Consider the following 27,168-nt stretch of genomic DNA (forward strand, 5'->3'; position numbering starts at 1 on the left):
AGTCAGTGTCTCCTGCCTCTTTACTTTGACAGATTTTTTTTTTTTTTAACATCCAAACTCTACCATGAGTGAAATGTTTTTGCTTTACATCCACGGAGCGTTGGCTAAATTAAACAAAAGTGCGTCCTGCCTTTGTTCGGATGTCTTTTTAAATATTAACAAGTTGTCATGTCATCTCTGACTGGAAGAGGAGAGAGGTTTCCTGGCTCGGTCAGAGGAGCACACTGGGTAAGTCCGATTTATTTCTTATGAGCGCAGTTTGTTCACATTTGTTAAAAAAAAAAAAAAAAACCTCAGTCTGGATGACTTTCTTGGAGGAATAATGTTGTTGCTCTGCTAGAAAGAAAAAAACAAACATTTGGGTGTGGTTTGAGTAGTTCATGTCGATTGATATCTAATTTTCCACAGCCAAAGCCCACATACATCCTTCTTATACTGATTTATCCCGCAGAGCGCACAAGTGCAGCCTCACAGTGAGCCCGCCGGCTTTTCTCCAAGTATTAAAGGGAGGGACTGCCAAACCAAGGAGCGCCCGGCTCCTGAGGGTGCCGGAGGGTCCAGGGGCGACCCACATCGGAATATGTGCCAGAGAGCAGACGCCGTCCCCTCCTACAGGTCCCTCCCCGGGTCCGTCGGAGACCGCATCAGGAGTAACATGTTTGGGACTATATGCAGAGGCTCTGCGTCGGTGAATCCGGGCTTTGGGAGGTCTGATAGGAAAGTTGCCTGTTGTGAGAAGTGCTCAGCGACCCTTGTTGCTCTGAAGAAACAAGCCCTAAGCCTGGCTGTTCACCATCACTTCTCCTGCAAGGTCAGTAACCACAGCATGCTCTGATGGAGCTGGATGTGTTGGACCATAAATGCACTTAGGGTCAGCCTGATCTCTCTCAGCCTGACACCAAGTATAGGAGAGAGTCTTTTAATGTGTTTGGGCTCAAGAGTTTGCTCGGACAGAATATATCACATCTCATAGCTTCTCAGCAGGTGGTGGTATAGGGTAATAGTTGATAAATTCATGAAAATCTATAAAGCCTTCAATAATAGTACATTTTAAAATAAAACTACACATTATTGGTGTTTTGATTATTTTAGCTACTTAAAACAAACATTCATAATCCTGTAAAAGCATTTCCCCACATGTTCAGCTAATATGAACTGATATAATTTATATGTGCAATAATGTAAAATATATAAATCAATATATATTACCATAATTAAATGATCAACAGGAAATAAATCCTGCAGCAGTTTTCTATTTTCTGTGCAGATTTGCTCATCAAGAATATTCCAACAGACTGTATAAGAAGGAGGCTATTATTACTTTCAGAAATTTTACAAGGCAAAGGCAAGGTAACAAATTTATCAAGAAAAACATCAATAATGAAAATAGTCTTTAGTGCAGCCCTTATCATCATCAGCCCTTGATTTTATTATATCAAAATGTTCGCATGGGACTCATTCTTTAAGGTGCTGCCGTGAAAGGAGTGCTTATCTGAGCGCCCATCTGTACATTTGTCACCACGAACATCCATCAAACACACTCCGATCGACAAAGTAAACCAGTGCCATTCCTGCGTGAGTGGTTTCAAATGGGCATGAATATTTCATCTCAGCATCCCTGTGTCATCTCCACATTCTCGTCCACAGAGGGAACACTATTTATTTTTGTCCTTCTCGAGTGGGACAGGGGCACAGTGTTTTTAGACAGAGACCACAGTCCGAGCAGCAGGGAGATGGTATCTCGTGGCCACAGACATGGTCAGTAGAAATCTGATAAGCCGCTATACGAGCTCCTTGCAGGTTTATTGATCCGAGCATGATTTCTTGAAAGCATCATGGTGCTGTAATGTCTTCTTTTATAAGGGGTTGCAATGTGGCTAAGATGGAAAGACCCATCTTCTTACTACAGCACTTTTCTACCTCTAGTCATTTTCTTGTTGTGAAATTCTCACACCCAATCCTGGAGCTGAAAGCTGCAAGTTGTCTAGTTTGCGCATTTGTTGTAGAGTGAGCAGAATAGTGGGACGTACTTGTGGCTTCATTACCCCATATTTTAGGGAAGTGTAGTCCCCCGATGATTCAGCACTTTTGGAGTTTGAATGACTTTGCTTTACATAATAGTGGAGAGCTCCTCTAAAGTATTCTTCAGGGGGGAATATAGGTCATAGGCAAAGGCAGTGTGCTGGCAGGGTGAATGAGGTGGCTGTGGGGAGGGGCATGGAGGGACTGAGTGTGTTGGATGCTAGTTGGTGTCAAGGGCAGACCAAACAGGATGTGACACAAACATGTCCAAGATGATGGTTTGATGCTGTTTTCGTTAGATGTGACAGTCTGGGTGCAGACAGCGAGCTCAGATGACAAACTTGTGTCTAACAGTAACACACGATCAGGAAATCATCATGACATGATGCCACAGAATGATGACACTGAATGATGACTTTAGACCATTGTAAACCAGCACAGCCAGATTCAACACACACAATTGAAACTAAAATGGCTGTGTAGTGTCATCTTGTTGTCCATTAATGTATGATTAATGTTTCAGTTTAGTCCCATTGTAACAATTAACATCAGCTTCACAATTAATGTTACAGTAGATGCTGTATATATTTTTGCTTGCTGCACAGGGAAGCGGTATTAAAGGTCCCATATTTTACACTTTTCCAGTGTTTTATTTGCAGTTTTGATATCCATAAGAAATACATTTGTGGTTTTAAGAACCAAAAACCATCTCAGTGGAGTGCTCTAGTAACAGCAACTGCAAGCTTGGATGGTGGGTCTAGGTGGGCGGGGCTTGGGGCATGTCTGAGGGTGGTGACTGCTTTGTTGTGACATCACTAGGTTAAAGAATTCCTGAAGGTTTTAAGACTCCCAGTGGACTGAGGCTTTGGTACTCTCACAGTGCGTTTATAAAACCTAGAGCTGCTTAATAATCCCCCCCAAAAAACCACATAGAAATCTCACTTCATACAACATGAGACATTTAATCAATATACTGACTCTATGATTTCTTTCTTAAGTGCTAAGATTGCCTGCAGTGACCTTCCACGACTCAATTGTCATATCCTAAATGAGTCAATGGCCATTTATGTAATTATCAAGCTGGATAAACAAATTATCTTTGTTATTATGGCCTCTGAAGAAGCTTGTACTGGGCCTGATTTCATTAGTCGGATTCCAATTTTCAAATAATGTCTGCTGTCTTTTTTTGGTAACACTTTACAATAAGGGTCCCTTAATTAACGTTAGTTAATACATTATTAAGCATTAATATATAAACTAATGTGTTAATTAATGCTGAGTAATGCATACATAATGATAACTAATTACATTATTCAACTTTTATTATTACTTATTAACTAACTTTGAGTAGTAAACATTAATTCATTAACTGCTTACTAATAGGCTACATGAATGAATGTGCTTCCTAATCCTAAGTAATACATAATGATTGTTAATATATCTGTAAACAGTTAATTAATGCCTTATTGTAAAGTGTTACCCTTTTTTTTTTTTTTTAATTCTACAGGACTCAAGTGACCTGTCAGCATTTCTTGGAGACAACCTCCGGGTCCATAGTCGGTCCACCACTGAATCCAGGGACAGAGAGAGGGAGCAGGGCCAGTGTGCAGCCTGTGGTACAAACCTAAACCAGCTCAAACAAGAAGCCATCCACCTGGCTCTGAGCAGGGGTCAGTCATTAGCTAAGCCTCCCTTTGAACCCAGTCTCAGCACCGGCTCACTGCTGGGACAAAGTGAGACAAAGCATGGGGATCGAGCTCCAAGGGAAGCTGCCATGGCTGCGCATCAACCACACAGTCGAACCCACAGCCCTCACAGCCCACAGAGCCCCAGGACACCCCAGAGGACGCCTCAAACCCTCAGGCGGAGGGGGCCCAAGCTCCCCAACCCCGATATGGACCGCTGGGTAGAGGAGCAGCAGCAGCTGGTCGCCTCTAAATCTGCATCCAATACTGATGGTGTCACCAACTACTCTTACCATAAGGTACCCCTAAAAGCTTTCTCTTACCACTAAATCACACATAACAGATCCCCTCATCACCCCCCCACCCCCCTTTTAATGATCTATATGGGTAAAGTATGTCTTTACGGGTGCATGTGTCAGCAAGGCAATGATTCACAGTGCCTAATCAGAGCCTATTTAGATCCTATGGCTGCGGACATTGTTTAAAAGTACTTTTGCTAATGGAATGGAATTGGGTCATGATTTACCCCTGTCATAAAAGCCTGCAAGTCAAAATGCACTTGTGATCAATAGGGGGATGGTCATATTTAACAGGGTGGCTGGTGAAATATGCATTACGGTGATGGAAGTAGATTGAGCCCGTCCTTCCAAGTCCCCAGTGAAAAAGCTTATAAAGCGAGAACTGTTTTATATGATGTTGTTGGTGGAGTTTGTTGATTTTTTATTTTTTTATTTTTTTTTTTTTACTCATGATCCTTAAGGACAAAAGGGAGATCTAAATATTATCTCTTTGATGTACTGATAATCTGTGACCTGGTGGACAGAAAACCTTCATAGACAGTCAGGCAGTCAGTCAGTCAGACATCACAATAAATTAAAAAATGTTGAACCCCTCCTCAGAGTCAATTCAGTCACAGTTCAGAACCTATAACCAAGTGTGGCAGCTTTGTCTAGCATTGAACTTCTCCACATAATGACGTTTTGTGCACTTGGCTGTAGAAAGAGATTGATACTCTGTGGATGTGTGAATGTTTGACAGGTGGACTTTCTTTAACCTTTTCAAAGCCTAAATATAGCAGCGAGATAATGTGCCCTAATGAGCTCATTATCAACATCATGTCTGGCCAATAGCAACCAACAGTGGTAACCTAAGCTAAAATAATTTGACTTGTTCACAAAAGGGCATTTTACTCCTGGCAAAGCAGCACCTCTGTCTTACACTATGTTGAATCATAGATAACATAGCCAAGCCAGTTATCAACGATTATGTTACATTAGCCTAACAACATCAGTGAAGGTTAGTCCGCATGTTCTTGTGATATAAAAAGACAACAATGAAATGACCACAGATTGCTCGCCCTTACCCAATGTGTAGCAGTGGCAGCTTCACCCCATAATTGTTAGCACATTAAAAACACATGAAAGCTGTAAAAGACTTGTGGTTCAGTTGGGTTTAACTACTTGGTGGGGTCAGCTGGGTTTAATGTAAGCACTTGCATAAGGTTGGAGGATCTTTATCCTTATCATGTATGAAGCCATTATACACATATTTAAGACTCTTTCATTGGATTTTCATTTTAAACCAGGTCAACTGGAAACACTGAGTCAGCCAGGGACAGCATTTTCATTCGCCTGAAGGAGCAGGTGTCAGCATAAATAGCTAGCTGATAAGATCTGTTGACGGTCAGCAGCTGGGAACATGAAGCCGGCTTTTGTCTAATTCTGTCTGTAATCAGGGACCTGCTGTTTCAAAAAATTGTAAGAATTTCAAGTGTTAAATCTGCTGCTGTTATCGTAATGATCGTAAATGTGCTGCTCCTGACAGGCATAGCAACAGCAACTGGAGGGGGCGGGGCTTAGCTAAGTGAGAGAGATATTATAATTAACAACCGGTAGTTATCCATAATCAACTTTCCTTATCAAAATCATTAATTGCAATGCAACAACAGCTTAAGGCAAAAGGGCCCTGGGTTGTGTCAGGCTGTGTATGAAACGGTCCTGGCAGGTCCAGGATCAGATCAATACAGGTTTATGCAGCTGAGGTGAAGTGGTGTGAGACAAGTGGAGAGGAGCAGGGCTGTTGCTAGGAATTCTGGGCCCCCTGAAAGAATACTAAAGTGGGCCCCTGACTTTTCCACTTTTTTTCTTAGACTACGTATGTATTATTATTTTTTATTTAGCCTACTTTGTTTTGATGCTAATGCAGCATTACTATATTAGCCAGGGTCTTATGCAGAATAATTAAGTCATACAAAGATTAGACTATACTGGGTTTTTTTGTGGGCCCCATCGGTCGCTGGGCCCCTAGAATTATCATCACCTTTCTCCCCGGCCCTGGAGAGGAGTGGGCAGGGAGGAGGCAAAAATGGATAGCAGAAGACGAGAAAGTGAAATTAAGTGTTTAAGATGGCAGACAGGAGAAAAGGGTAGGGAGGATGACGGAGTGGAGAGCTGGAGAGGAGAGAAGGAAACAAGAGATAATGAAAGAGAGAGATCAGAGCAGAGTGCAAAAGACATTGAGGATGAAAAAAAAAACCATATAAGAGAAGATCTGAGCCAGTGAGTGGAGAAGAGGGGTGGAGGAAGTACAGTATTCATACATTATCCACATTAACTCTGGCTGTATACAGTATTAACCTGGCCCCCGTCCTCCCAGTCTCCTCTCAGTCTACCTCCAGACCACCACTGTTGTCCTCCTACTGTGGCACTAATTGGCCTGGTTGGACGTTATTAAAGAGAAAAACCTGAGTTGATGTTATTATCATGCCCTAAAAAGACTGAGACATCGATGAGATGTGGAGCTGGAGAAGAAGAAGAAGACTGTAACACAGAGACGTTGGCTTTTTTAGGCCTGCGGCGAGCTACGGTGACTTCACGCTGGGCAGCAGCAGCAGCAGATGCATGCTGAACAGGCCATGCTACACACACACACACACAGTGTTATGAATGAGTGCAGAACACACACCGTGTTGGAATAGCTTTATGTGAAGCTGCTTGACTGTGTGTGTCAAAGGCCGTGACAGTATGTTTACTGCACCTCTTCAACTCTGAGTCATGTTTTCAACTCAGACAGCAGTCACTACTGCCTTCACAACGATTTCCTCACACTCCACATGCAGATAGCAACAGCTGTAATGTGAATTAATGGTGTATATTTAACCCAATGTACTCCCTGCCTACATGCCCTACTTAGACAGATGTACCCCCCGTTTCTCCCCAGAGTAATTCACGTGATAACAGCCCATTTTGAAGTGGGTGCTGTGAGTGCAATTACAAATTTGGATTTTATAATGAGCCTTTTCCCCTGGCAGGGTGCAGATGATGCAACCCCGGGCTGTGTTGGTAGTGGGGCTCTACAGACGAGCTCAAAGATCCCTCACATCTCCAGAGTGGTGACCATCGCCAACACTGCAGCCATGTCCTTTTTGGCCAGGTAAATATTAGAAATAAATCAGCAAATGTATTTAAAAGGTATAGCCTGATCTGCAGCCTCTCTGTGGACTGGTTACAGTGTAAGTTTCAGTGGTGTGTCATGCTGCCTCCACTTCTTCCCTGCAGAGCCGCTGAGAAGCTCAACCTGACATCGAGGAAAAAAGGCCAGGCTACTGATCCAGCCCCTGCGCATTTCTCCACCTGCTTCAGGGAGATCATCCAGAAAAATCCGCCGCCTGTCCCCTCCTGCCTGCTCCAAGCTGCCACCAGAACCAAAGACTCACCCAATGTTGGCAAGGTAGACCACAGAGCTTCAAATTCCACTAGAGTTACAGTAGATGCAGATTTTCCACTGAATTTCAGTGAACCACACTGACACAATTATTTATGTATCAGTGTTCACTCCTAATGCCTGAGGCCAAATTGATGTAGTTTTAATACAAATATGAGTGGGCGGAGTGTTGCAGATACGAATTATAAATCAGTATTATAGTCAGTGTTAACAATACTTTAAGAGCATATTGCAGGTTATACTTGTTTATAAAATAAATATGTAATCTTGTGTGAAAAATAGCATTTGAAAAGTTGAGTGAGGATTTAAAATGTTTTTCAAGACACAAGGGCACAAATTTAACCGAAAAAGTGACGGTTTTGAGCACAGCGCCTAAAAACTCGCGTCATATTATGTCACGAGAGGGAGTTGTTCAAATCGACTGCTCTCCCTCTGCCTACGTCACTTCCAGTTAAGCGTTTTTCGATGCAGAAGTAAAAATTTCTCCCAAAAAAAAACCGGCTCCAAAAGCCTTAATAGTGTATTTTTAAATATAATTTTAAGAAAAACTTGTTCCTACATTATTTTTCTAAGCATTGGTTTAAGGGGGGGTCTAACCTGCAATATGCTCTTTAAAGCTGGGTTGTCATAGTTTGACTTACCACAACTGACCTTCACAAAAGATACCTCACAGTCATTACAGTAGGAAAAAAGCCTTTCTGGCTATGGCTGTTTTTTTTGGGCCATTATTGCCTTTGTTATGACAGGACAGTGAGAGATGGAGGAACAGTCAGAGAGAGAGAGAGAGAGAGAGAGATTGATATGCAGCAAAGGGCCCACGGCTGTGGGTCGGATTTGAACCCATAGCCCCTGGGGACAAAGCCTACATGGTAGCACCTCCTCCAGGTCAGCCACCAGAGCGTTTCCTGTCCATGACGTCTAAGAAGTTTGCTTCCCTGTTGCTGTCTGTATGAAGCTGCAGGCATTAGCATAACACAGCAGGAAACAGCAGATTACTCCTGGTAACTGCAACTGTCTCTTACATTTAGGTTGCTATACAGTACATGTATGCAGCTAGCACTAGCATTAATGGCTGTTTATCATTCTAGAGTAGGGGTGTCAAACATGTGGCCCGCGGGCCAAATCCGGCCCACCAGAGGGTCCAAAATGAATTTGAAAATGAAGTGTGAAAATGACATAGAAGACAGAAGAGACATAATATTGTTGAAATTGCACATATTCTTCTTACGATATTTCAGGTTTTTGATAATATTATGAAAGAATAATTCATTAACTGTAAACATCTTCATAATGTACTTGTGCTTCTTTGCACTCAGACAAAAGGAAAAATGTAGAAATGAAGAACTAACTTCCACGGAAGTTACCATGCTTGAATAATTCATCACTTTCATCCATCACCATTCTGCCCTGAAGGTGTAGGGATTCTCAGAGAGAAAACTTACAAATAGCCCTTTTAATCAAAAGCTACAAGAAGCGCACTTTAGATAGATTGAGGTCAGCTCATTTTCCCCCGCTTCCAAATTTTCATGCTCAACTAATCACCTACTGTCTCTCAGCAGACAGACATGAGTGTGGAACCGGTCCCCTCATCCAACTCAAAGTGAATAAACGTACTTGTATATGAAGCCTTGGTGTGGATGTGTTGTGTGGTTCAGCTGGAAGTCCAGTTGGAGCAACAGATTCATGTGTTTATGTCGCAGCAGAAGCCAACACATTGGACTTAACCTCTCCACCTCCAACGGTCCATGATATGAAGCTGTCGAAGTCATACTTCATCCTCTTCCACAACCACCACCTTTAGAAGTGTTTTTTTTTACCACCCTGGTTGTGAAGTAAAGAGATCATAGTCAATTTGGAGGAGATCCTATATCACTCCTCCTTCTTGATACACTGTAATGTGGTGCTAATGTCTCCATCTTGTTCATCCCCTCCCCTCCCCTCCTCTGGGAGAAACAGGGAGGGGGATCAATATGGCTGCCTGCCCTTTCCCTTGTCTCATAGATGGACTCTTGGGTTTAGTCTAGAGTTACAGATAAGGGCTCAGATAGACCCCACTGCCAGCCACACCTGCCCGAGCACTCAGCTCTCTGTGCCTCTGTGTGCAGGAATATTTGTGTGCGGGAGCGGAGGAAGACGGTTTTCTCTGCTTTTAAATGGGTCTCTTGAATAATTTAACCCTCATAAATAGAGTTTGACACATGTTCAATAGGGTTAAGGAGCCACCTCTTGCATAAGGTTTTAAGATTATGAGGAGGCGAGCGGAGAAAAAAAAAATCTTTTACAGTCATTGGAAACTCATCATGTGGCAGATGGAATATGGCTGTCGGGTTTTCAGATTGTCAATGTCGGATGATGTCATTGCGGTGTAATGCAGTCCTGTACTGTTTCAAGAAAAGCACATTTGACTGGTTGTTTTGGTGCACAGGGCTACAAACCTGATTCCTGATTATGAATAACATTATAATTGGTTTACATAATGTAATACAGCTATATCTTCTTTAGTGAGGTAAATGTTGCCTTGTCTTTCTGCAGACTAAAACCTATGAGCCTTGTACGACGGCTGTCAGAGTCGGAGTCTAACCTAATTTAAGACCTCAAAGCCTCTAGAATCTAAGGCTTCCTGTAGAGAACTGCATTAAGGAATTAATGTCATGACATGCGGAAATATCGCAGGAGGTATGCATCGCCATGCTGTTCTAAGTGCATGTGTAGCCCCTGCACTAACCGGATCAACCCGGCGGTCTACATCAACAGAGAGAAAACATGTTTTTTTAAAAAATCCTAATGAAACATTAAACAACAACAAGCTGCTTGTTTTTGTTTTCATAAAATAGACCACCTGATGTGTTTAAGGACACAATAAAGTGATGCCAGCTCCTCAGCGCTCAAAGCTAATCCTTTTTGACATTTACCACTTTGTTCTGCCAATGCTTCCCTTTTGCAATTGAGGTTTCTGCGAGCTACGTTGCATAAAATAGTATGTCAGGCTCCCACGGCTGAGCAGCAGTGACTCAAAGCTCAATGGCTGACTTACCTTCACACAGCAGCTACACTCATGTATAAATAAATGTAAACTGCACTGTAACTCGCATCTTACAGGACGCTTTAAATGAAAAATATGAATTTCAGTGGCATATACTCTATACACAGTATTTTTCAAGTTTACTCTGGAACCTGAGTTCTCATTCAGCAGGTTAAAACTTGCTGAATTTGATATAAAGTTATTTTTGAACTCATTATTTTTTCATCCGTTTCTGTATGCCGCTGGTATTTATTCTCCAAAGTTAAACCTGCTTTTTTGCCACTCTCAGTCTCCACTGCAGGGCTCCCAGGCTTCTCAAATCACACAAATACATGCTGCCATGTAGCGGAGTACACACACTCACTCTTTGTATTGAATAAATAATGGTGTTTTCTTCTGTGTGTCTCACAGCAAGTTAAATTGTTATGCCATTTCCCATATATTTTTATATATAAATATATAGAAGAGCATACAGTATGAATATAAGAGTAAGGTTAATAGTAGTGCTCACACTTCAATAGCCTGTAGCTGTCTACTATGTCTGTAGCTGTCATGTAGCATTATCTTGGTACGCTAGTATGCTAGTTGTAAATAAAAATGATTAACCTAGACATATTAAAGCATAGTCAAACAAATAAATAAATATATTTTCAAACCTTCTCTAGTATAGAGTCATGCAGATATGTTAAGTCTTATTTGCAGTTCTAGAGAAGTGTCCATCTCTGTTTCTTCAGAAGGTGAGGTTTAAATTTACATTTACAGTAAACATGACTAATGCTGCGTTCAGTTTGGCTTGGAAATGAGAGATGGGAATGACTTCCCACCTCTGACTGTGTTCCAGTAAAAGTCTGAAGCTTGTTGTGAGCATAAGGTATCACAGCTGATGACAGGAGGGGCTCCGGTTGAAACTTCAGAGTTGAACTATACCGTGAATGACAGAGTGACATAGCCTACTGTGAATCTCAGCATGGTTCTTTCTTTCCATTTCCTTGGGTATGCAGGTCAAAGTGGTGCTGAGGGTAAGTCCAACGCTGTCAGGGGGCCAAGGCCAACCACCTGTTCTCCACATTGACCCATCCAGGAAAAGGGTCACCATCATGGATCCAATCAGCAAAAGTCAACCGCACACTACAATGATGCAGAGCAGGGACGGCAGAAATCTCCTCAAGACAATAAACTTTGATGCTGCGTATCCTCAGGAGTCGAGCCAGGTTTGCTTCTTCAACCTGATCACTGCTCAATATGAAGGAAAATGCTGTCAAGTGTTTGTTTTGTACTGATCTTGGTGTATTTTAGTTTATTTCAGCTTGAATTTGAATTTAAATTCTACTGGTATGATTGTTTATTATTTTATTTCAGACTTTTGTTTTTACCTTTTTATGAATTACTTAATAATAATTATAAATGATTATTATTAGTAGGCTAGTAGTAGTAGTAGTTTTGCATTAACAGATTGTGTAATGTGAGTGTAGCAAGCTCATTCTCAAATATTCAAAATGCGTTTTCCCCCCCTCCGAACACACCATGGTTAGTTTAGCTCTGTTTGTCTGATGACCTGAAAACTGATAGGGCCTAGATAGCCACCACAATTACACAGTCCATCAATTAGATTCAACTTTCTCTGAGCTCTGCTTACAACATCTGAGCCCAAGGGAATGTACAGAATCAGTATGCATCCCTCCTCCTTCTCGCCTCGGCTCTTACGTTTCATTGGATGTTCTTTCTCGGTGCGGGGATGATTCATAAGATGCTCGCTGTCCTTTGTTCTGTCTGACCAGGCTGAGGTGTGTGCAGGCGTCTTGGCTGACGTCATCCGCTGTGTGCTCAGTGGCAGCGATGGATGTGTCCTGGGTCTGGGATGTGCTGCTGTGGGTGAGTAATCGGTCACAGTGAGAGGCCACGGGTTAAAATCTTAAGATGAGAGCGGGATGCTTTTAGCTACGCTTAGTGGTCAGCCCACCCACCCCTCCCCCACTGCAACCCCTGTCCCACTCCGGCTATCATTCACTCTTTCATTATCACTTAACTTCCCGTTTCTATTTTATCTCTGTGTCCTCTTGATACACATCTCCAGCCTTCCTGTTCCTTGGCTTTTCCCTCTTGCTCCATTTGCCCTTTTCTGTCATCTTTGCTTTTCCCAAAACTTGCTGCCATTTCAACTCCTGCCTTCTTAGTCATTCATTGTTCACCTGTTACTTTGTAAATAAAAGCATATTCATCAATTATACAACACATATGTTTAATTTAAAAGCTTGCCATTGCCTGCTACACATTTCAGCAGACTGCACAAAAAGACACATTTGTGTTATTCTGCTGAGGCACTGAGCTCAGGGGGGACTGTAAACAAAATGGACTGTAATATGTTGCTATTAGAGAGATGGAACCCTGCACTTAGCGTCGGTGAAGGGGTTTAATAGATTTGCAGTACACACACACACACACACACACACGCACACACAGACGTTAAGGTAAGGACAGGGTCTCCTTGGAGCTGCTTTTTCACATGACGCCACTCTCCGTAAATCTGATTGAATTAGTTGGCCACTACAGACTGCATGTGGCCCGCAGCCAGGGGGATATCAATCTCCTCCGCAGAATACTATTCTCTCTGAATAACGGCAAGCAGCTCGGCCTTTAATTGGAGTAAACCAATTCTCTTATCCTCATTCAATTAGAGTTTGGATAAGACAAGAGAGCATAAAACAGGCCTATAACTCAAAACTAATGTGGGCCAAAAGTGCAGAAGGAGATACAGCGTGGCACCAGTCCATAAGAAAATCTGACAGCGTTTCTGGGTATGTGCATCTGCTCTATCTTCATTTGTGCTGAGTGTGTGTCTCTATGTGCACATAGTGAACAACAACATTTCTCTTGTCAGTATTGTTTTCTGTTGGCCTAGAAGCATTTATCCTCTCTCAGTCCGACCCAGTTTAGATGAAACACTTAATTTAGCCCTGTGTCTATAACACTGACCAATACAGAGGTGGGCATTTTAAAATCTAAATTGGTTTGGAAAAACACAGAGGCTTTGAGAGGGCTGCAAACAGATATTCGCTGCCCCCATGAAACATGGTGCTATCAGCTGCCACTTTCTTCCTGCCAAGTTGTAACAGGGAGATATAATGCAAGGGAGGATGAGGATCACACTATCCCCCTCAGGCTGCACTCCCATTATGCAGACAGTGACATGGACACATGAACGCAAACTGGCTTCCCACCTGTGACCAGGCTGAGCTTCAGCTGCATGGCCTCAATTTGCAGACACTGCAGATGTTGTTGTGGGTCATCTTGGATCCCAACCTCTCTTTTTCTTTTGAATTGACTTTTTTTTGTTTTGAATGTTTTAGCTTTTGGATCCAATGAGCAAGATGTAACATGTTCATCAGTCAGCCTCACAGGCTCTGGTTTGTTACCTCAGGACTGCGCCAAGCGAAGTGCAGTGTTCATGCTAAGCTGAGCTAACGAGCTTTTAGCAGTAGCTTCATATTTATTGCCATGGTTCCTATTTAATTATTCATCCCCTGGGGATGAAGAAAGTGGTTTCAATTGAATTGAATAACTCCGAACAAGAAAGCAAATATTTTTTACAGAACATACTAGACACAGTGTAGTGTTCAATTGTACCCCATGTCGATCTGGCCCTCTGCGATGGGTTTGGTGCGGACTGCCCCAGGTGGGGTTCAAACCCCTGCATGGCAGGTGATGATGCAAACCATTTTGCCAAGAGCACAATGAGCACTTGGTAGCTGGTTTGCACGTCCTTTTATGGGTGAGTGAGTGCACCTCCGTTACACAATTAACCCACTAAAAGTAGCTGTTTTAGTAATTAGCTAGATTACCTTAGCCTCAAGCTAATGGAAAATGAAAAACCAAACCAAAACATTGTTTTGCCGAGTGAGTCATTAGAATCAAACTCCTGTAAAAACCCTTTGGACCTCTCATGCATTGAAGAGCCATTATGTTTGATTGTTTGCGGTTTACATACAATACAACAACTGTAGATACACACTTTTAGGATATCAGTGTAATATTTGACTGAAAGGGCTCTGACATATAAATCATATAAATCAAGGGTTAATGTGTTGATGTTGTGTTTACATGTGATCATGTACATGTATAAGCACTTTTATGTGTGTGTGGTGTCTGTATGTATGGATACATCTGTTCCTACTGTTGTCTGCCCCAGGCTCCTGGTCCAGCATGGTGGGGAGCGATGAGAGCATCCAGAAGCTGGGGCTGATTCCCTGTGCCATCTCCTGGCTGTACAGCGCCATCGAGCGACGGAGAGAGAAGACCTGGACTGATCTGACCGTATCAGTGTCCGCCATTGAGCTCTGCTGTGGAGAGGAGGACACACTGAGAGATCTGCTGGGGGAGGTCGTCCCCTCATTAGGCAGCGTCCAGGACAGCCCGAGAGCCCGGATTAAACTGCAGGAAGATCCTGTCTACGGAATACAAGTAGGAGGAGAAATGTTTTTATTAGGAAAGAAGAGAGCTTGTTAGATAAACAGATGCTTCTATTGTGTATCTCTGTCTGTCTGATGATAGCACACGAGGGTTCATTGATCCAAAATAGTGGTGTATTCCTTTGAAGCACATCATCATGTCCAAAAAAAAAAAAAAGACATATTATTTGTGACATGATTATGTATTCAGCATTTGTAACTATAAACAAGCCTGTCCCGAATCTGGAAACCAGAGAGCCAAGGCCATACTTTCTGTTCCTCACAAGTGACAATTTCTTGGCCATACCTCAAAGACTCCATTTGAGAATTAGCACACAGATTAGTGTTTTCTACAGTTGTTTTAACAACTCTGAACCAGACACTGAGCTTCTGCTCCAAGAAAAAACAGATATTCTCACTGGCAGCAAAGAAAATGGCCCAGTAATTTTCAGCCCATGATATCACAGATTGTGTTAGAGGCTTCACTGGGATCCCTCTACGTTACATCCTAAACTCAGTCTCCAGCTATGATATGATTACTGACAATCTGAGTCAGTTGGTTCAGTGGTCTACTCTACAGTCTATGTATAAAGATAATGTTGCCAGTGAGTGAAAGCTGTTAGATTGTAGAAAAGATTACATCTGATTACATTATAATTGAGCTGCTCTCTCCTCCCTCACACTCCTCTCTGCTGATTACAGGCAGTAACAGATAAGTGTAGGTGTCTCTGTGTTTCTTTATCGGACATGAAATCTATTAAGGAGCTGGTATTTCCAGACATTCTGCTCTTGGGATGAATTACCAAATATAACAATTAACACAATATGCAAATCTCTGCTGGGGCAAGACAATTCTCATGTAAAACTCATAATCACTGAGGACATTCTCTCCACATAGGTTTTATGACTATATCCTCTCAACTTCTTTCCAGCTACGTAACCACAACCGGGTGAAGGCTCCTACTGCTGAGCGCGCTGCTTCCCTCCTGGACGCAGCCATCTCAGCCCGTCGCCACAGTGACTTTGTTACGTACCTGTCCCACAGCTCCGTCATGTTCTTCACACTCCACGTCCAGCCCCCGCGAACAGAGAGCAGCACCATTGGCAAAGGTTGTAATGAATTATTCAGTCACCTAGAACCACTTTTCTCTGCTGAATTTAGTCTTTCTCCTTCAATAACTTTCCGTAGTTAATCCTGAATTACTTTAATGTGCAGTTTAATGTGTATTTCAGAAATCATTTATGTTTGAAAACATGCAAAACTTTATTGTGTTAACACTCTCCTCTGATCTGCATCCCTAGGTTCACGTGGCCCCACTAAATTGACCATGATAGACGTGCGCAGTGGTATCAGGGGGATGAGCAAAAATAAACCTCCTCATTCTGACCTGGGGCCTGTGGTCTTGTCTCTGCTAAGTGGACATAAAACCACACCCAACAAGTAAGAATGTTACTCCAGACAACTAATGGTGGAAACTTTCTGGCAGACACTTATGTAATGTCAACAACACCACAATACCAATTCCATTTATTCCATTAAAATGTACAGATTTGCCTGACTGGAAATTAAGATGACTGATGCAGTTAATGTCTGGACATTTGCGCTGTCTCTGCACAGGGGAAGTAAGTTGACCATGCTCCTTCGAGAGTCCTTGGGCCATACAAACTGCCACACTGCAGTGATCGCCGAAGTTGCTGATTCACTGGCAAACCTTCAAGAGACCTTATCCACCATCCAGCTGGCTTCTCGCATTCGCCGGACGCAGAAAAGACCGAAGGTACAGTACATGTCCCGTAATAAATTTAATGTACAAAACGACCTTATATTTATTATACTCTCCTTGATATACTCCCATAATGAGATTGTTTTTGGAGTCCAGTTCTAACACCATGATCCGTCTTTTTTCAACAGCAATCCACGTCATGCTCTCCTTGTGGGAGGAGTTTAACTAGAGAAAAAAGAGGGGTGCACTCTTTGTCTCTGCGGGCGTTCCACTCCACCGATGAGGTAGATGTTGACATCCATCCTTTCCGTCTTCGTGGCGAACTGGATGAGCACTCCAGTAGTGACCAGTCCTGCGACACAGTCATTCAAATAGACTCAGATGGCTTCATCCAGTCTTGTGCGGCTCCAAGGCTGGCACAGCCTGAGTTTGTACCCATCATACCTTCTTTGCATCCCAACAAGGCTGACTTGGATGACCCCGAGTTTACTGCTCTCCTGCAAGAACTTCTGAGAATTCCTCAGCTGCAGGTAGAGAAGAGGAACGAGGAGACTGAGATGCTCAAAGCAGAGGCGAAGCCACCGGAGAGGGATTGTCTTAAATGTGAAACATTTGCTGAGCTTCAGGAGCGTTTGGGCTGTATCGATGGAAGTGAGATGACAGTGGACATGCTCAAGTCTTGCTCTAAAGGCCCCTCTGGTAGCAATGTCACAACCAAATCACAAGCTCAGAAAGAGGCAGGGAAGCAGGCAGATACCAAATCATCAGAGGCACCACAGATGTTGAATCAGGGTTTAGGCTGCAGTCAGGCCTCTGTTGGAGAAAAGCCAACAGATGGTGCCTCTCCTGGAGACAGTTTTCAAAGGGAGGATTCAGGTCTGTATGACTGTGAGGAGTGCAGTGGAACCAGCTCCAGTGAGGAACTCCTCAATCAGACTCTCAGTCTGAACATGACCTGTTGCTCTGAGCCCCCCAACACTGGAACTCTTAAGTCGGGGCAAAAGCTCCGGATTCAGGACTTTGACATGGTGGCTCAGGGCACTTTGACTGCACCTAAGCCCAAAGGAAAAGAGAAACAGGAGGCTCCTGAAGCTGCTGAGTGGTTCAAACCAGACAAAAGAACCTCACCAGTCGGCAAGAGCTCTCCAATATCTCCTCCCTCGTCCTGCTCCTCCTCTCACTCTTTGGCTACCAGTGTTATACATGGAGACGTCTTACCTAACCGCCCCGCAGAGGATGTTAAGGAAATGAAGGCCACCATCACAGTGACTGTTCAACAGCCGCTGGACCAAAAAGGTCAAGATGAACTTGTCTTCTCCATGGTGGAGGAGGTGACCATCAGTGGAGCGCTGAACAGAGGGAGGACAGGCGGAAACATTATTTGTATCAGAGACAGCGCCCAGTCACAGGCACATGCTCAGGGCTCTGCCAGCTCTCAACCAATCAGGATAATCAGCAATGTCAGTGAAGAATCTGCAGCTAAAACAACCAAAAGCTCTGCTGCTGAGCCTGTACCCACAGGGGCTGAAAACCCCCAGTATCAATCTAGACGGGAAAAGGGGTTTTTGCCTTCATTTATTAATCCGATGCTGATTAATACAGATGAGGACTGTGATTTGAACGGTGGTAAAGACAAAGAAAACTCCAATAACAAGTCTGGGTCTGAGCTCAAAAGAAATGTCAAATGTCCAGAGGATAAGAAGACGCTTGAGAAGAGGAGTGGAGCTTTTGCCTGTGAAACACATGTCAAAAAGCCTGACAAGATCTGCAACTCGCCTTTCAGCCAAATTTCTTACGACCCAATGGTTTTGGAAGATTCAGCTTTCTGCGATGAAAGTGTAGAGGGCAAAATGTGTGGAAAGAGACCAAGGAGTGCAGACAAGAGACACCCTAGAGACAGGGAACATGTTTATTCCACTAACACTCAAAGGGGCTCAGAGGGGGGAGAAATCATCGGCAAACATGTTGGGAATACCCCCAGGAGGATTGGTGCTTCACCTGGTTGCCAAGAAACCGACTCTGCTTCCTTTAAAGCAGGTAGTTTGCCTAGAGGCTGGCAAAACGCCAACAACCCAGAAAGATACCAGTGCGGCCACATGGCAGACGACCATAGAGACCCAAGGGGAGTGACATCATCCACCCCCTGTAGCCCAAGGGTAACTCTGGAGAGGAGGCAGGGCAGACAGCACTCCCCAGCCAACCACAACCACAACGTTGCCTCTCCTCGGAAATACGCTACCGAGTGCAAACAGAGAGACGGCAGCGCTTCTAGAAAGGGTGGTGGGACTTTGTTTGAGACCCCAAGTGTTAGAATGAAACATGATCACATGAGCGAGAGGCTGAGGTCTCCCTTTGACGACAGTGGGAGGCTTTTCAGTACCAAACTGGAGCAGCTGGCGAGCAGGACAAATTCCCTGGAGAGAACTCCAAGAGACTTCCCAAGTCTGGATAGAGGCAGTAGCAGCACCTCTATGAGCTCTAAGGGAAGCTTCAAGGGAAGCATGGAAGGGGCCTGCAAGGGAGGTTACAGAGGCGATAATGAGGGCCACTGCACCTTACCAAGAGCCAGCAGGAGCCCCAGGAAGAACCCTCGGTCTGACCAGAGTCATCACTTCTTCTCATCTGAAAACCCTGCAGCTCAGTCTTCCAAGCACGGTCATTACAAGCTCTCCGCTGTCGGGAAACTGAAGATGGCTACGCCTAAAGTCCGTCGACTGTCAGCCCCCAGCATCAAGAACCTCAGTCTCTCCCACAAAGGCTTGCGGCAGTCCATCAACCGCAGTGCTAGTCTTTCCCCGGACAGCAAAACTGTCAGCTTTGAGCGGACATCCTCCTTCCTCTCCTCTTCACCCCCAAAGACTTTTCACCCCGTCAGTCGGACTCCAAGCCAGAGCTCCACGTGCTCGTCCACAAAATCTGCCATCCAGGGATTCGTCAACGGCCGCTTTTCAGACCTTCTGAAGGAAAGGCCCTCCAGCCCGACTTCAGGAGGAGTGGATCATTTGACCGCTCTTCCCTCGCCGTACAGCCGGGTCACTGCTCCCCGCACACCCGATCATCTGAGCGGCCACGCGAGCGACACCACCAGCGTGCTGAGTGGCGATCTGCCCCCTGCTATGGGGAAGACCTCCCTGTACTTCTCCAACAGGAACAGTATGGTCAGCAGTGGCTATGACAGCATGGTGAGGGACAGTGAAGCCACAGGCAGCAGCACCTCAAACAGAGATTCTGTCAGTGACCGGAGCGGCTCTCTCCTCAGTGTGGCTCGCAGCTGCCGCTCATCTCGGAGGAAAGGTAGCACAGGTAAAACACCTGGATTTAATGGCTTTAAATGAACTGAACTCATTGACTTTCTCTTCTGGGAAAGACCAGAGCCTAATCCAGGTGTTGAGTACTCTATGTGTGTGTGTCTTGAAGGATCTTAAAGTTAAAGATGGCATCAACTGAGCATGTCAGACTGATTTTTTTGTACCCATGTAGCACGGTTTTCGGTTTTCACTCATTCTAATACATACAATTTAATACATTTTTGTCTTTTTTAATGATGCAGTTGAGGAAACAGAAATTTTGTCGTTTTGAATGTGAAATAACTCTACGGTATGTTGCTGCATTCAATAGAGATACGGAACAGATGCATTTTTTGTTGTAATTTTCCTACACAACAATGCAGCTAACTGTATGTTAAAATTATCTTTAGTTTCTTCAAACAGAAGAAAAAATGTAATGTTTACATCAGACAAAGGTGCATGAATATAACATTTCTTGTCTAGACTTGAATCGGTGTATGCAGCTTCCAAACCATAAACAAGTCTAGACTTCAATCATAACAGTTTGGGTTTGTAATCTTACCACATAAGATTTTAATGTGACATTAATTGGAGACGACACATCTGTAGAAAACAGTCAGACATAATTTCCTTACTGGCATTAAGAGCCGAATTGTGTAGGAGGTCACATCATTAATATATGAACCCAGTGATGGCACTCGCTAATGGATGCATAAATGCAGAAGATTAGGAGTGTTGGTTGGATACAGTGAATTATAAAAATGTGTGTGCATAGTGGAGTTACACTTGGAGAAAATTTCAGAAGCATTTTGTTTAATATGTGGTTAACTTGCTAATGATACTTTTAATGGAGCAGTATGAAATAACAGAGAAGGCTTTTACATTTTACAGTCAACTCATCTACACTCTGATAAAAGCCATACATCTTAATATCTAAGGGCTTCTGTGGTATAAAACCTACACCATGTTTTCCTGAAGTGACAAACCCAGTCAACCCAGAGAGACTTAGTGAAATCATGTCTCCTGTCTTGACTGTAATGAATAATACGGTAGCCCTGGCAAGCTGCATCTGCCCCGAGGCAGACGCTTCTGTTCCAGAAGTGCACATGGCCGGGGCGTTGAAGGGCACTCAGGGATACGAGCCTTTATTTATCATACACATTTACTCTTATTGTGTAGAGTGATGCTTTTAGTGTAGAGAGTAGCAGCTCAAGGATGCTCGAGTTGTTGTGTTAGACATCTACAGTATGGCTAACACAGATGAGCATCGCAAGCGGACTCATTCATTCATAAAAATACTGTATAACCTCAGAACAAAACAACGTAATCTTCAGTCTGTGTTGGTGAATTTCAGTTTTTGCCATGTACTGTACATCTATTACAAATGTGAATTCTGGGCCAAGTTTTAAAATTGTGTGGCATCAAGCAGCAGCGTCTCTTTGTGCTAGTGTTTGTCCATTGATAATGCCAAACATTAAACTAAAAATCTAAATAAAATTAATCTAAAACACAAGTTTTAGTTCTACAATTATTGTAATTTTACACAGGTATCTGTCGGTAGGTTCACTGTGTGCGCCATGTGCCACAAGGTTTCAGAGAGGGGAGAAGAGAACAGGTTGCAATATAGAATTTCACTGCGCTTTCTACCTCACCCCGCTGTAGGTTCTCAGCAGCGTCGTCCGTCCCATGATACAGCCCTGTCCCTGAGACGCTCGACTAGTGGTCTGCGGTCTCGCTGGCTGGAGCGAGGGATCCCAGAGGCCTACGAGATCAAGGTTTATGAGATCGACAATGTGCAGAGGATGCAGAAAAGAGCAGGTGCTGGCAAACAGGTGCTGGGTTTATTTTGCTTTTTTGGGGGGGAGGTTAAAGGGCACTGCATATTGTATGACCTTTATCAACCTCAGCCAACATCCCATAGGAACACTGGTAGACCAAATCTCTGCCCCAACCTTATCTAGACTGGGTTCTGACAGACAATCAATTTAGCTGCTTCCTGGTTAGCAAGACATTTGGATTTTGTGAGCTCTGGCTCCTTTGTGTTAGCAAATGACTTTGTAGAAAATATTCAGGTAACTTGGTGAGTTTCTTTTTTTTCAGACAACACTGGCTGTCACTTCACTGCTAAAATTAATGTAATAACCAACCGATTATATTAGCTCTAACTGATTAACGCCTACACTGAAACATCTGGTTCTTTTTTTTTAAAGAGAACTTTTTAAAGAATTCTCCTTTGAATAGAGTTTGACTATGAGCCATGCTAGACTTGCACTTGCCACAGCTGCTTCAGACTCTCATGGGTAATACAACTCAAAATAAGTATACTGAAGAAAGCAGCCTCATAAAATTTTCAGAACAGTTTCAGTTGTACAATAACCATCAAGCGCTTGTCTTTGAGTTTGAAAACAAAAATTAGCCCTCTGGGGTAGCTGTCAGCTACAGCATAATTTAGCCAAATAAGCTTGAGACAATTCCAGTGCTTCCAAAGCTTGTAATGTTTTATTTCAATGTGCCAAATACAGTCAACATTTTACTTACTTTTTTTTTTACTGCTCACCCTATTTTCATGTTGTAGGTACAAGTTGTAAACAACAATTTGATCAGCCCTAAAAATTGCAAACCGAACACAGGTCTTTTTTTTTTTTAGCTAGTACTAAATTTTGAATGCTAAACCTATTTAGAATTGATAAGTTAAAGGAGTCCACTTCATTAACATGCAATGAAACCTCAGCCCCATCTACTGTGGCTGGCATAAAGAAAAATGTTTCAAATGTCTAGACGTGTTGTTGTGACTGGCATTAACCTTACATGACTATGTGAAGTCAGTGATATTCTGACTCTCCAGTGTGTGCAGACAAGGCACCGTATTGCTTGTAAGTGCAGTTCTGATAGTGGCTCCACCTCAGTGATTTGGGGGCAGCAGCTGCTTAAAAGTTTGAAACCAAGTGAGCCTGTTTGCTGACTTGGAGTAAAAATATAGGTTAGGAAGTGAGTGATTGACACTTCCCCTTCCACAATATGTTGTTACAGTGCCCTTGAGGAAACCACAACTGCTGTAACCACAAATAAATAGTGTGGTTGTATGAGCTGCTGCCTCACAGCCACTGTTACAGTAGGTAGCATGCTGCTGAAAATATAGCATGAGCAGGGAACTGACCCTGGGTAAGTAAAGGTTGAAAAAAAAAAAAATGAGAGAGCCCGCCTTGCTTGAAGATGAGATCGGGTGCATATGGTGAGGTAATGTCCCCCATGACGAGAGGTCTGGCCTCACGGGACTATTCCCTTCCTCCACCAGTCTCAGGCACTGCAACTTTGATACAATTTTAATGACCACATGGGGGAAATTGGGTCAATGCTGCAGCAACGAACAAAGAACACTGCAAGTACAACAAATATGACATAAAAGGTAAAAAGATAATAATCTTATAAAAGATAAGAAAAGATTTAGAAGAAAATAGTACATATTTATCAAGTACAGTAAATAACATTATCTTTACATTGATACTTGTCTTTTATTCGTTCAACAAATAAAAAATAAAAAAACTGGTATAGTATAATAATCCCGTAGCACTGTAATCTTCATACTTGGGGCATTTTTCACTTTTGTTTCCCATTAAAATGTGCATGGTGACCTTTGAGAGTGACCCACCTGTGTAATAAGGTTAGCATGATAAAACTAATTCTATTTAGTAGCCTACAGACCTGTCTCCTTTTCCTCCCCAGAGGTGTTGTCTCTGCTCTCATGGTGTTTATGATGTGCTGTGTGTGGAGAGAGAGCCGGGGGGGTTGGGGGTGGTGGACTCTACTGTTGTTGATTCAGCCTCCAATGTTTTTTTTATTGTATGAGTTAATGCAGAACAGAGGTTTTTGTGGAGCAGGAAGGGCACGAGTCCAAAGAGGAAGCGAGGCAGCAGAGCTGTGAGGCAAAGATACAGAGTGTGATGACAGGTACAGGTGCAAGCAACTGGTCTGAAAACAGGGGGGAAACTGGACTGCTTCACTAAGAGTCATAATTCAGTCCCAACACAAAGACGCAACACATATTTTTAGATTCAGTTTCATGATGTATTATCTCTCTGATGTCCACTGCAGAGAAACATTCATGGATCATCTTAGAAACTGTAGAAAAAAGATGCCCCTTGTTAATCCAGAACCCTAAGTTTTTGTCAGCAAGTAATATTGGTTAGTTGTCATTGAATTCATTGGAACACAGCGAACAGGACTCCTAAAAACTAATACTGCATGTTTTAAATGGCAGCAATTTCCCCAAATCTCCACAAATATAGATAGGGGTGCAGTTGTTTTGATTTTAAGATTTGTGAATTCTTCTTCTACCTCTTATTATTATTATATAGTAATTAAATGAAAGTGTTCACCACACCCTATTTTAGTGTGTGCTATATGAAGTAGTAAATATGTGTGTGTTTGTGTTTCCAGGGCCCTGCAAGCTTCAGTGCCAAGCTGAAGTTTTTGGAGCACCGTCAGCAGAGGATCTCAGAGGTCCGAGGCAAATACAACAACCTGAGGAGAGAGCTGGAGCAGGCCAAACACGACCTCATGCTAGAGCCTGCCAAGTGGAACCAAGAGTGTCAGTGAAATGATTTATTATTCTATTGTTATAGCACTTGAATACATAGTTGTTTTACCATATTGTTTGCAAGTTTAAGACTGTAATAGGTGCAGGCTGTAGAATTTCAACCTGCCGATTAGGGCTGAAACTAAAGTTTATTAATAATGATTGTTTGATCGATTTCACAATAGAGCAGCCTGATACTGGTTGGCTTTTTTGTAAACATATTCACTGCCATCAATAGCATTGTTTTTTAAATTTGAACTATTTGGGTTTTCTGTAAGGGGTTGTCGTCTTGCCAATAAACAAACAATTTAAAATGGCAACATTAATAAAGCAAGTCTGATTAATTATAGCCAGGGCCGTTGTATAGGGGAGAAAGGTGATGATAATTCTAGGGGCCCAGGGCCCAGTGGGGCCCACAAAAAACCCCAGTAGTCTAATCTTTGTATGACTGATTTATTCTGCATAAGACCCTGACTAATACTGGTAGTAATGTTGCATTAGCATCAAAACAAAGTAGGCTAAATAAAAAATGATACATATGTACTTTAAGAAAAAAAAAATGGAAAAGTTAGGGAGTAGGGGCCCACTTTAGTATTCTTTAATGGGGCCCAGAATTCCTAGCAACGGCCCAGATTATAGTATTGAGTGTATTGAAACAGTTTGGATGGTTCCATGTGGACAGGATTCCTAACCTTAACTCTAGCTTACGAATTATAACATAGTAATACAGTAGTACAGTGTGTACTTTACCTCACAGCCTGACTCAGTGTTACGTCTCTACCCTCATGCAGTCGACCTGTGGCAGACGTTCGAGGTGGACTCCCTGGAGCACCTGGAGGCCCTTGAGGTGGTGACGGCTCGGCTGGAGAACAGAGTGAACCGCTGCAAATCCAACATCATGATGGTCACCTCCTTCGATGTCTCCACCAGGAGACGCCATAAGAAGAGACGGCGCAAAGCTCCAGAGCAGAGAGCCTCGAAGGCAAACCTGAGCTGAATAGTGAGAAATGAGACATGTTTAGATGAAGCATCTGTTTTCCTCAGACTCTTGTGTTGTATCAGTCACACCCGGTTACCTGTCCAACACTGAAACCTTTAGCCCACATACTGTTTTACCTTTACACTTTACGCTTTATATTCTCTGCTACCCCAGGACCTCTTATACCTTTAAATGAATCATGTGCTGCAGACTGGAGTCTAGTACAATATTTCCAGCTCCTCCTATAACTTCACAGGGAGGTCAAATGTCAGAGACAGAGCTACAATCCAACAGCTGGTAGGAATTCACCTACAAAGGGCTCATACCTACAAAGCAATTTCACTTTTTAGACTTCCTTGCACATCGGACAACTTCAATAATTCACTCTACTTGTCCTTTAAATAACATTTAACATTAAAAGAGCCTGTTTTATACAGTATACTCAAACATTTCAGCAGCTAAATGCTAACAAGACATTTTAGTGTAGCTAAAGGACAAACATAACCTTTCCTCCTCTGAGTATTAAAATCATCCGAATCGTGGTGTTAGGAGGGTTCCTTTGGGTTTAATACAATATGGTTATTATAGGATAGAATAGAGCTATTACAGACGTCTATGCAGGTCATTGAGACCCTGACACAAAGCACTTTTGAGAATTTGTTATGATCTCATGTCACTCTCTTTAAGCCGTTTCTGAGAAATTTGATGCGTACACGTACCTCAATGCCGTCGTGACATTGATCTCAAGTACACACCACCACTCAGCGACAAAAACAGCCACTGTGCATTTTATAGAATTAGATGCAGCTCACTGCACTACATTTAGCTGTGACTGGGTTGTTTTAGGTTTTTGAGGTGATAATTCTACTGATTTAAATGGGATTATTAAAGTCATTATTTTAAGTGTGTGTCGATTGAACACCAATTTCTGTTTTGCAGCAAAACTTCAAATTAAAATGATCAGTTTGTCTTTAAAGTTTTTTTTTTCATGACATTTGGCGTTCATAGTTGTTTTCCAACTGTTCAAAAGGGAAAGCTTGCAAACCAGAAGCCATTTTGTATATAGATATTGGTGCTGAATACGATTATGAATATAAAACTTTATTTCAAATCTTTTGAAATTAATGTAAAAAATGTTCTTAAATTTAAAGGAGGATGTGTTGAGGTGAATATAAGCAGGAATTGAAGCTGTTCCTGTGTGAGCGAGTTGTAGGACTGAAACATGAGGTTCTAGTTCTGTGAAGTTACTGCCAAGTACAGTTGTGAATGTTTCCCCCCTGTTCAGAGGACGGACGGTCTGTGATCAATAAACCGGCTGCTGAAACACATTAGTAAATGATTGGGGCCAGAATAAAAAATGTGGCTTCTACTCTCCGTCTAATGGAAGAGTAATTACATTAAACGAATAACGTCATTGTGTCTGAAGAGCCTCGTGGTTCTGAAGACATTGAGCCAATCAGAGGGGATGTGCTGATGCATAATGATCAATAGACCATGTTGGGCTTTCTACCCAGGTCGATGCATTTAAATATACAGGGAAGACACACATACACTGGATGTCTGTTTTGTGAATCCTATTACTCAGCATGTTGTATGTTACTGTTAATGGATGAGCACAGCTCTCAGTTCTTCCCCGTGTTTCCTGTAGATATTGCAAACTGTGTGTCCTTTGATTTGCAAGAATTAAAAGTCGTCATGCTGCTCC

At 42.8% G+C, this 27,168-nt stretch overlaps 1 protein-coding gene across 4 annotated transcripts; it reads left to right on the forward strand.

Moving 5' to 3' along the window:
- On the forward strand, nt 1–27,168 carry kif26bb (kinesin family member 26Bb). 4 transcript variants are annotated; one of them, XM_085770275.1, is made up of 15 exons: nt 1–228; nt 452–811; nt 3,530–4,006; nt 7,018–7,139; nt 7,265–7,436; nt 11,454–11,663; nt 12,231–12,324; nt 14,639–14,910; nt 15,830–16,007; nt 16,200–16,338; nt 16,516–16,675; nt 16,810–19,924; nt 21,571–21,726; nt 24,346–24,496; nt 25,276–27,168. In XM_085770275.1, exons 1-15 carry the CDS (start codon nt 169–171, stop codon nt 25,328–25,330), a joined length of 5,721 nt encoding a protein of 1,906 aa, XP_085626401.1. In that variant the 5' UTR covers nt 1–168; the 3' UTR covers nt 25,331–27,168. The 4 variants fall into 4 exon arrangements, with proteins under 4 accessions (XP_085626401.1, XP_085626399.1, XP_085626400.1 ...); XM_085770273.1 differs by having other exon boundaries at nt 21,571–21,740; nt 25,276–27,164; XM_085770274.1 differs by having other exon boundaries at nt 16,810–19,915; nt 21,571–21,740; nt 25,276–25,715.

The sequence above is a fragment of the Trachurus japonicus genome, chromosome 24 (genome assembly GCF_045865225.1).
Source record: "Trachurus japonicus isolate A0001 chromosome 24, Traja_1.0".
NCBI lineage: Eukaryota > Metazoa > Chordata > Actinopteri > Carangiformes > Carangidae > Trachurus > Trachurus japonicus.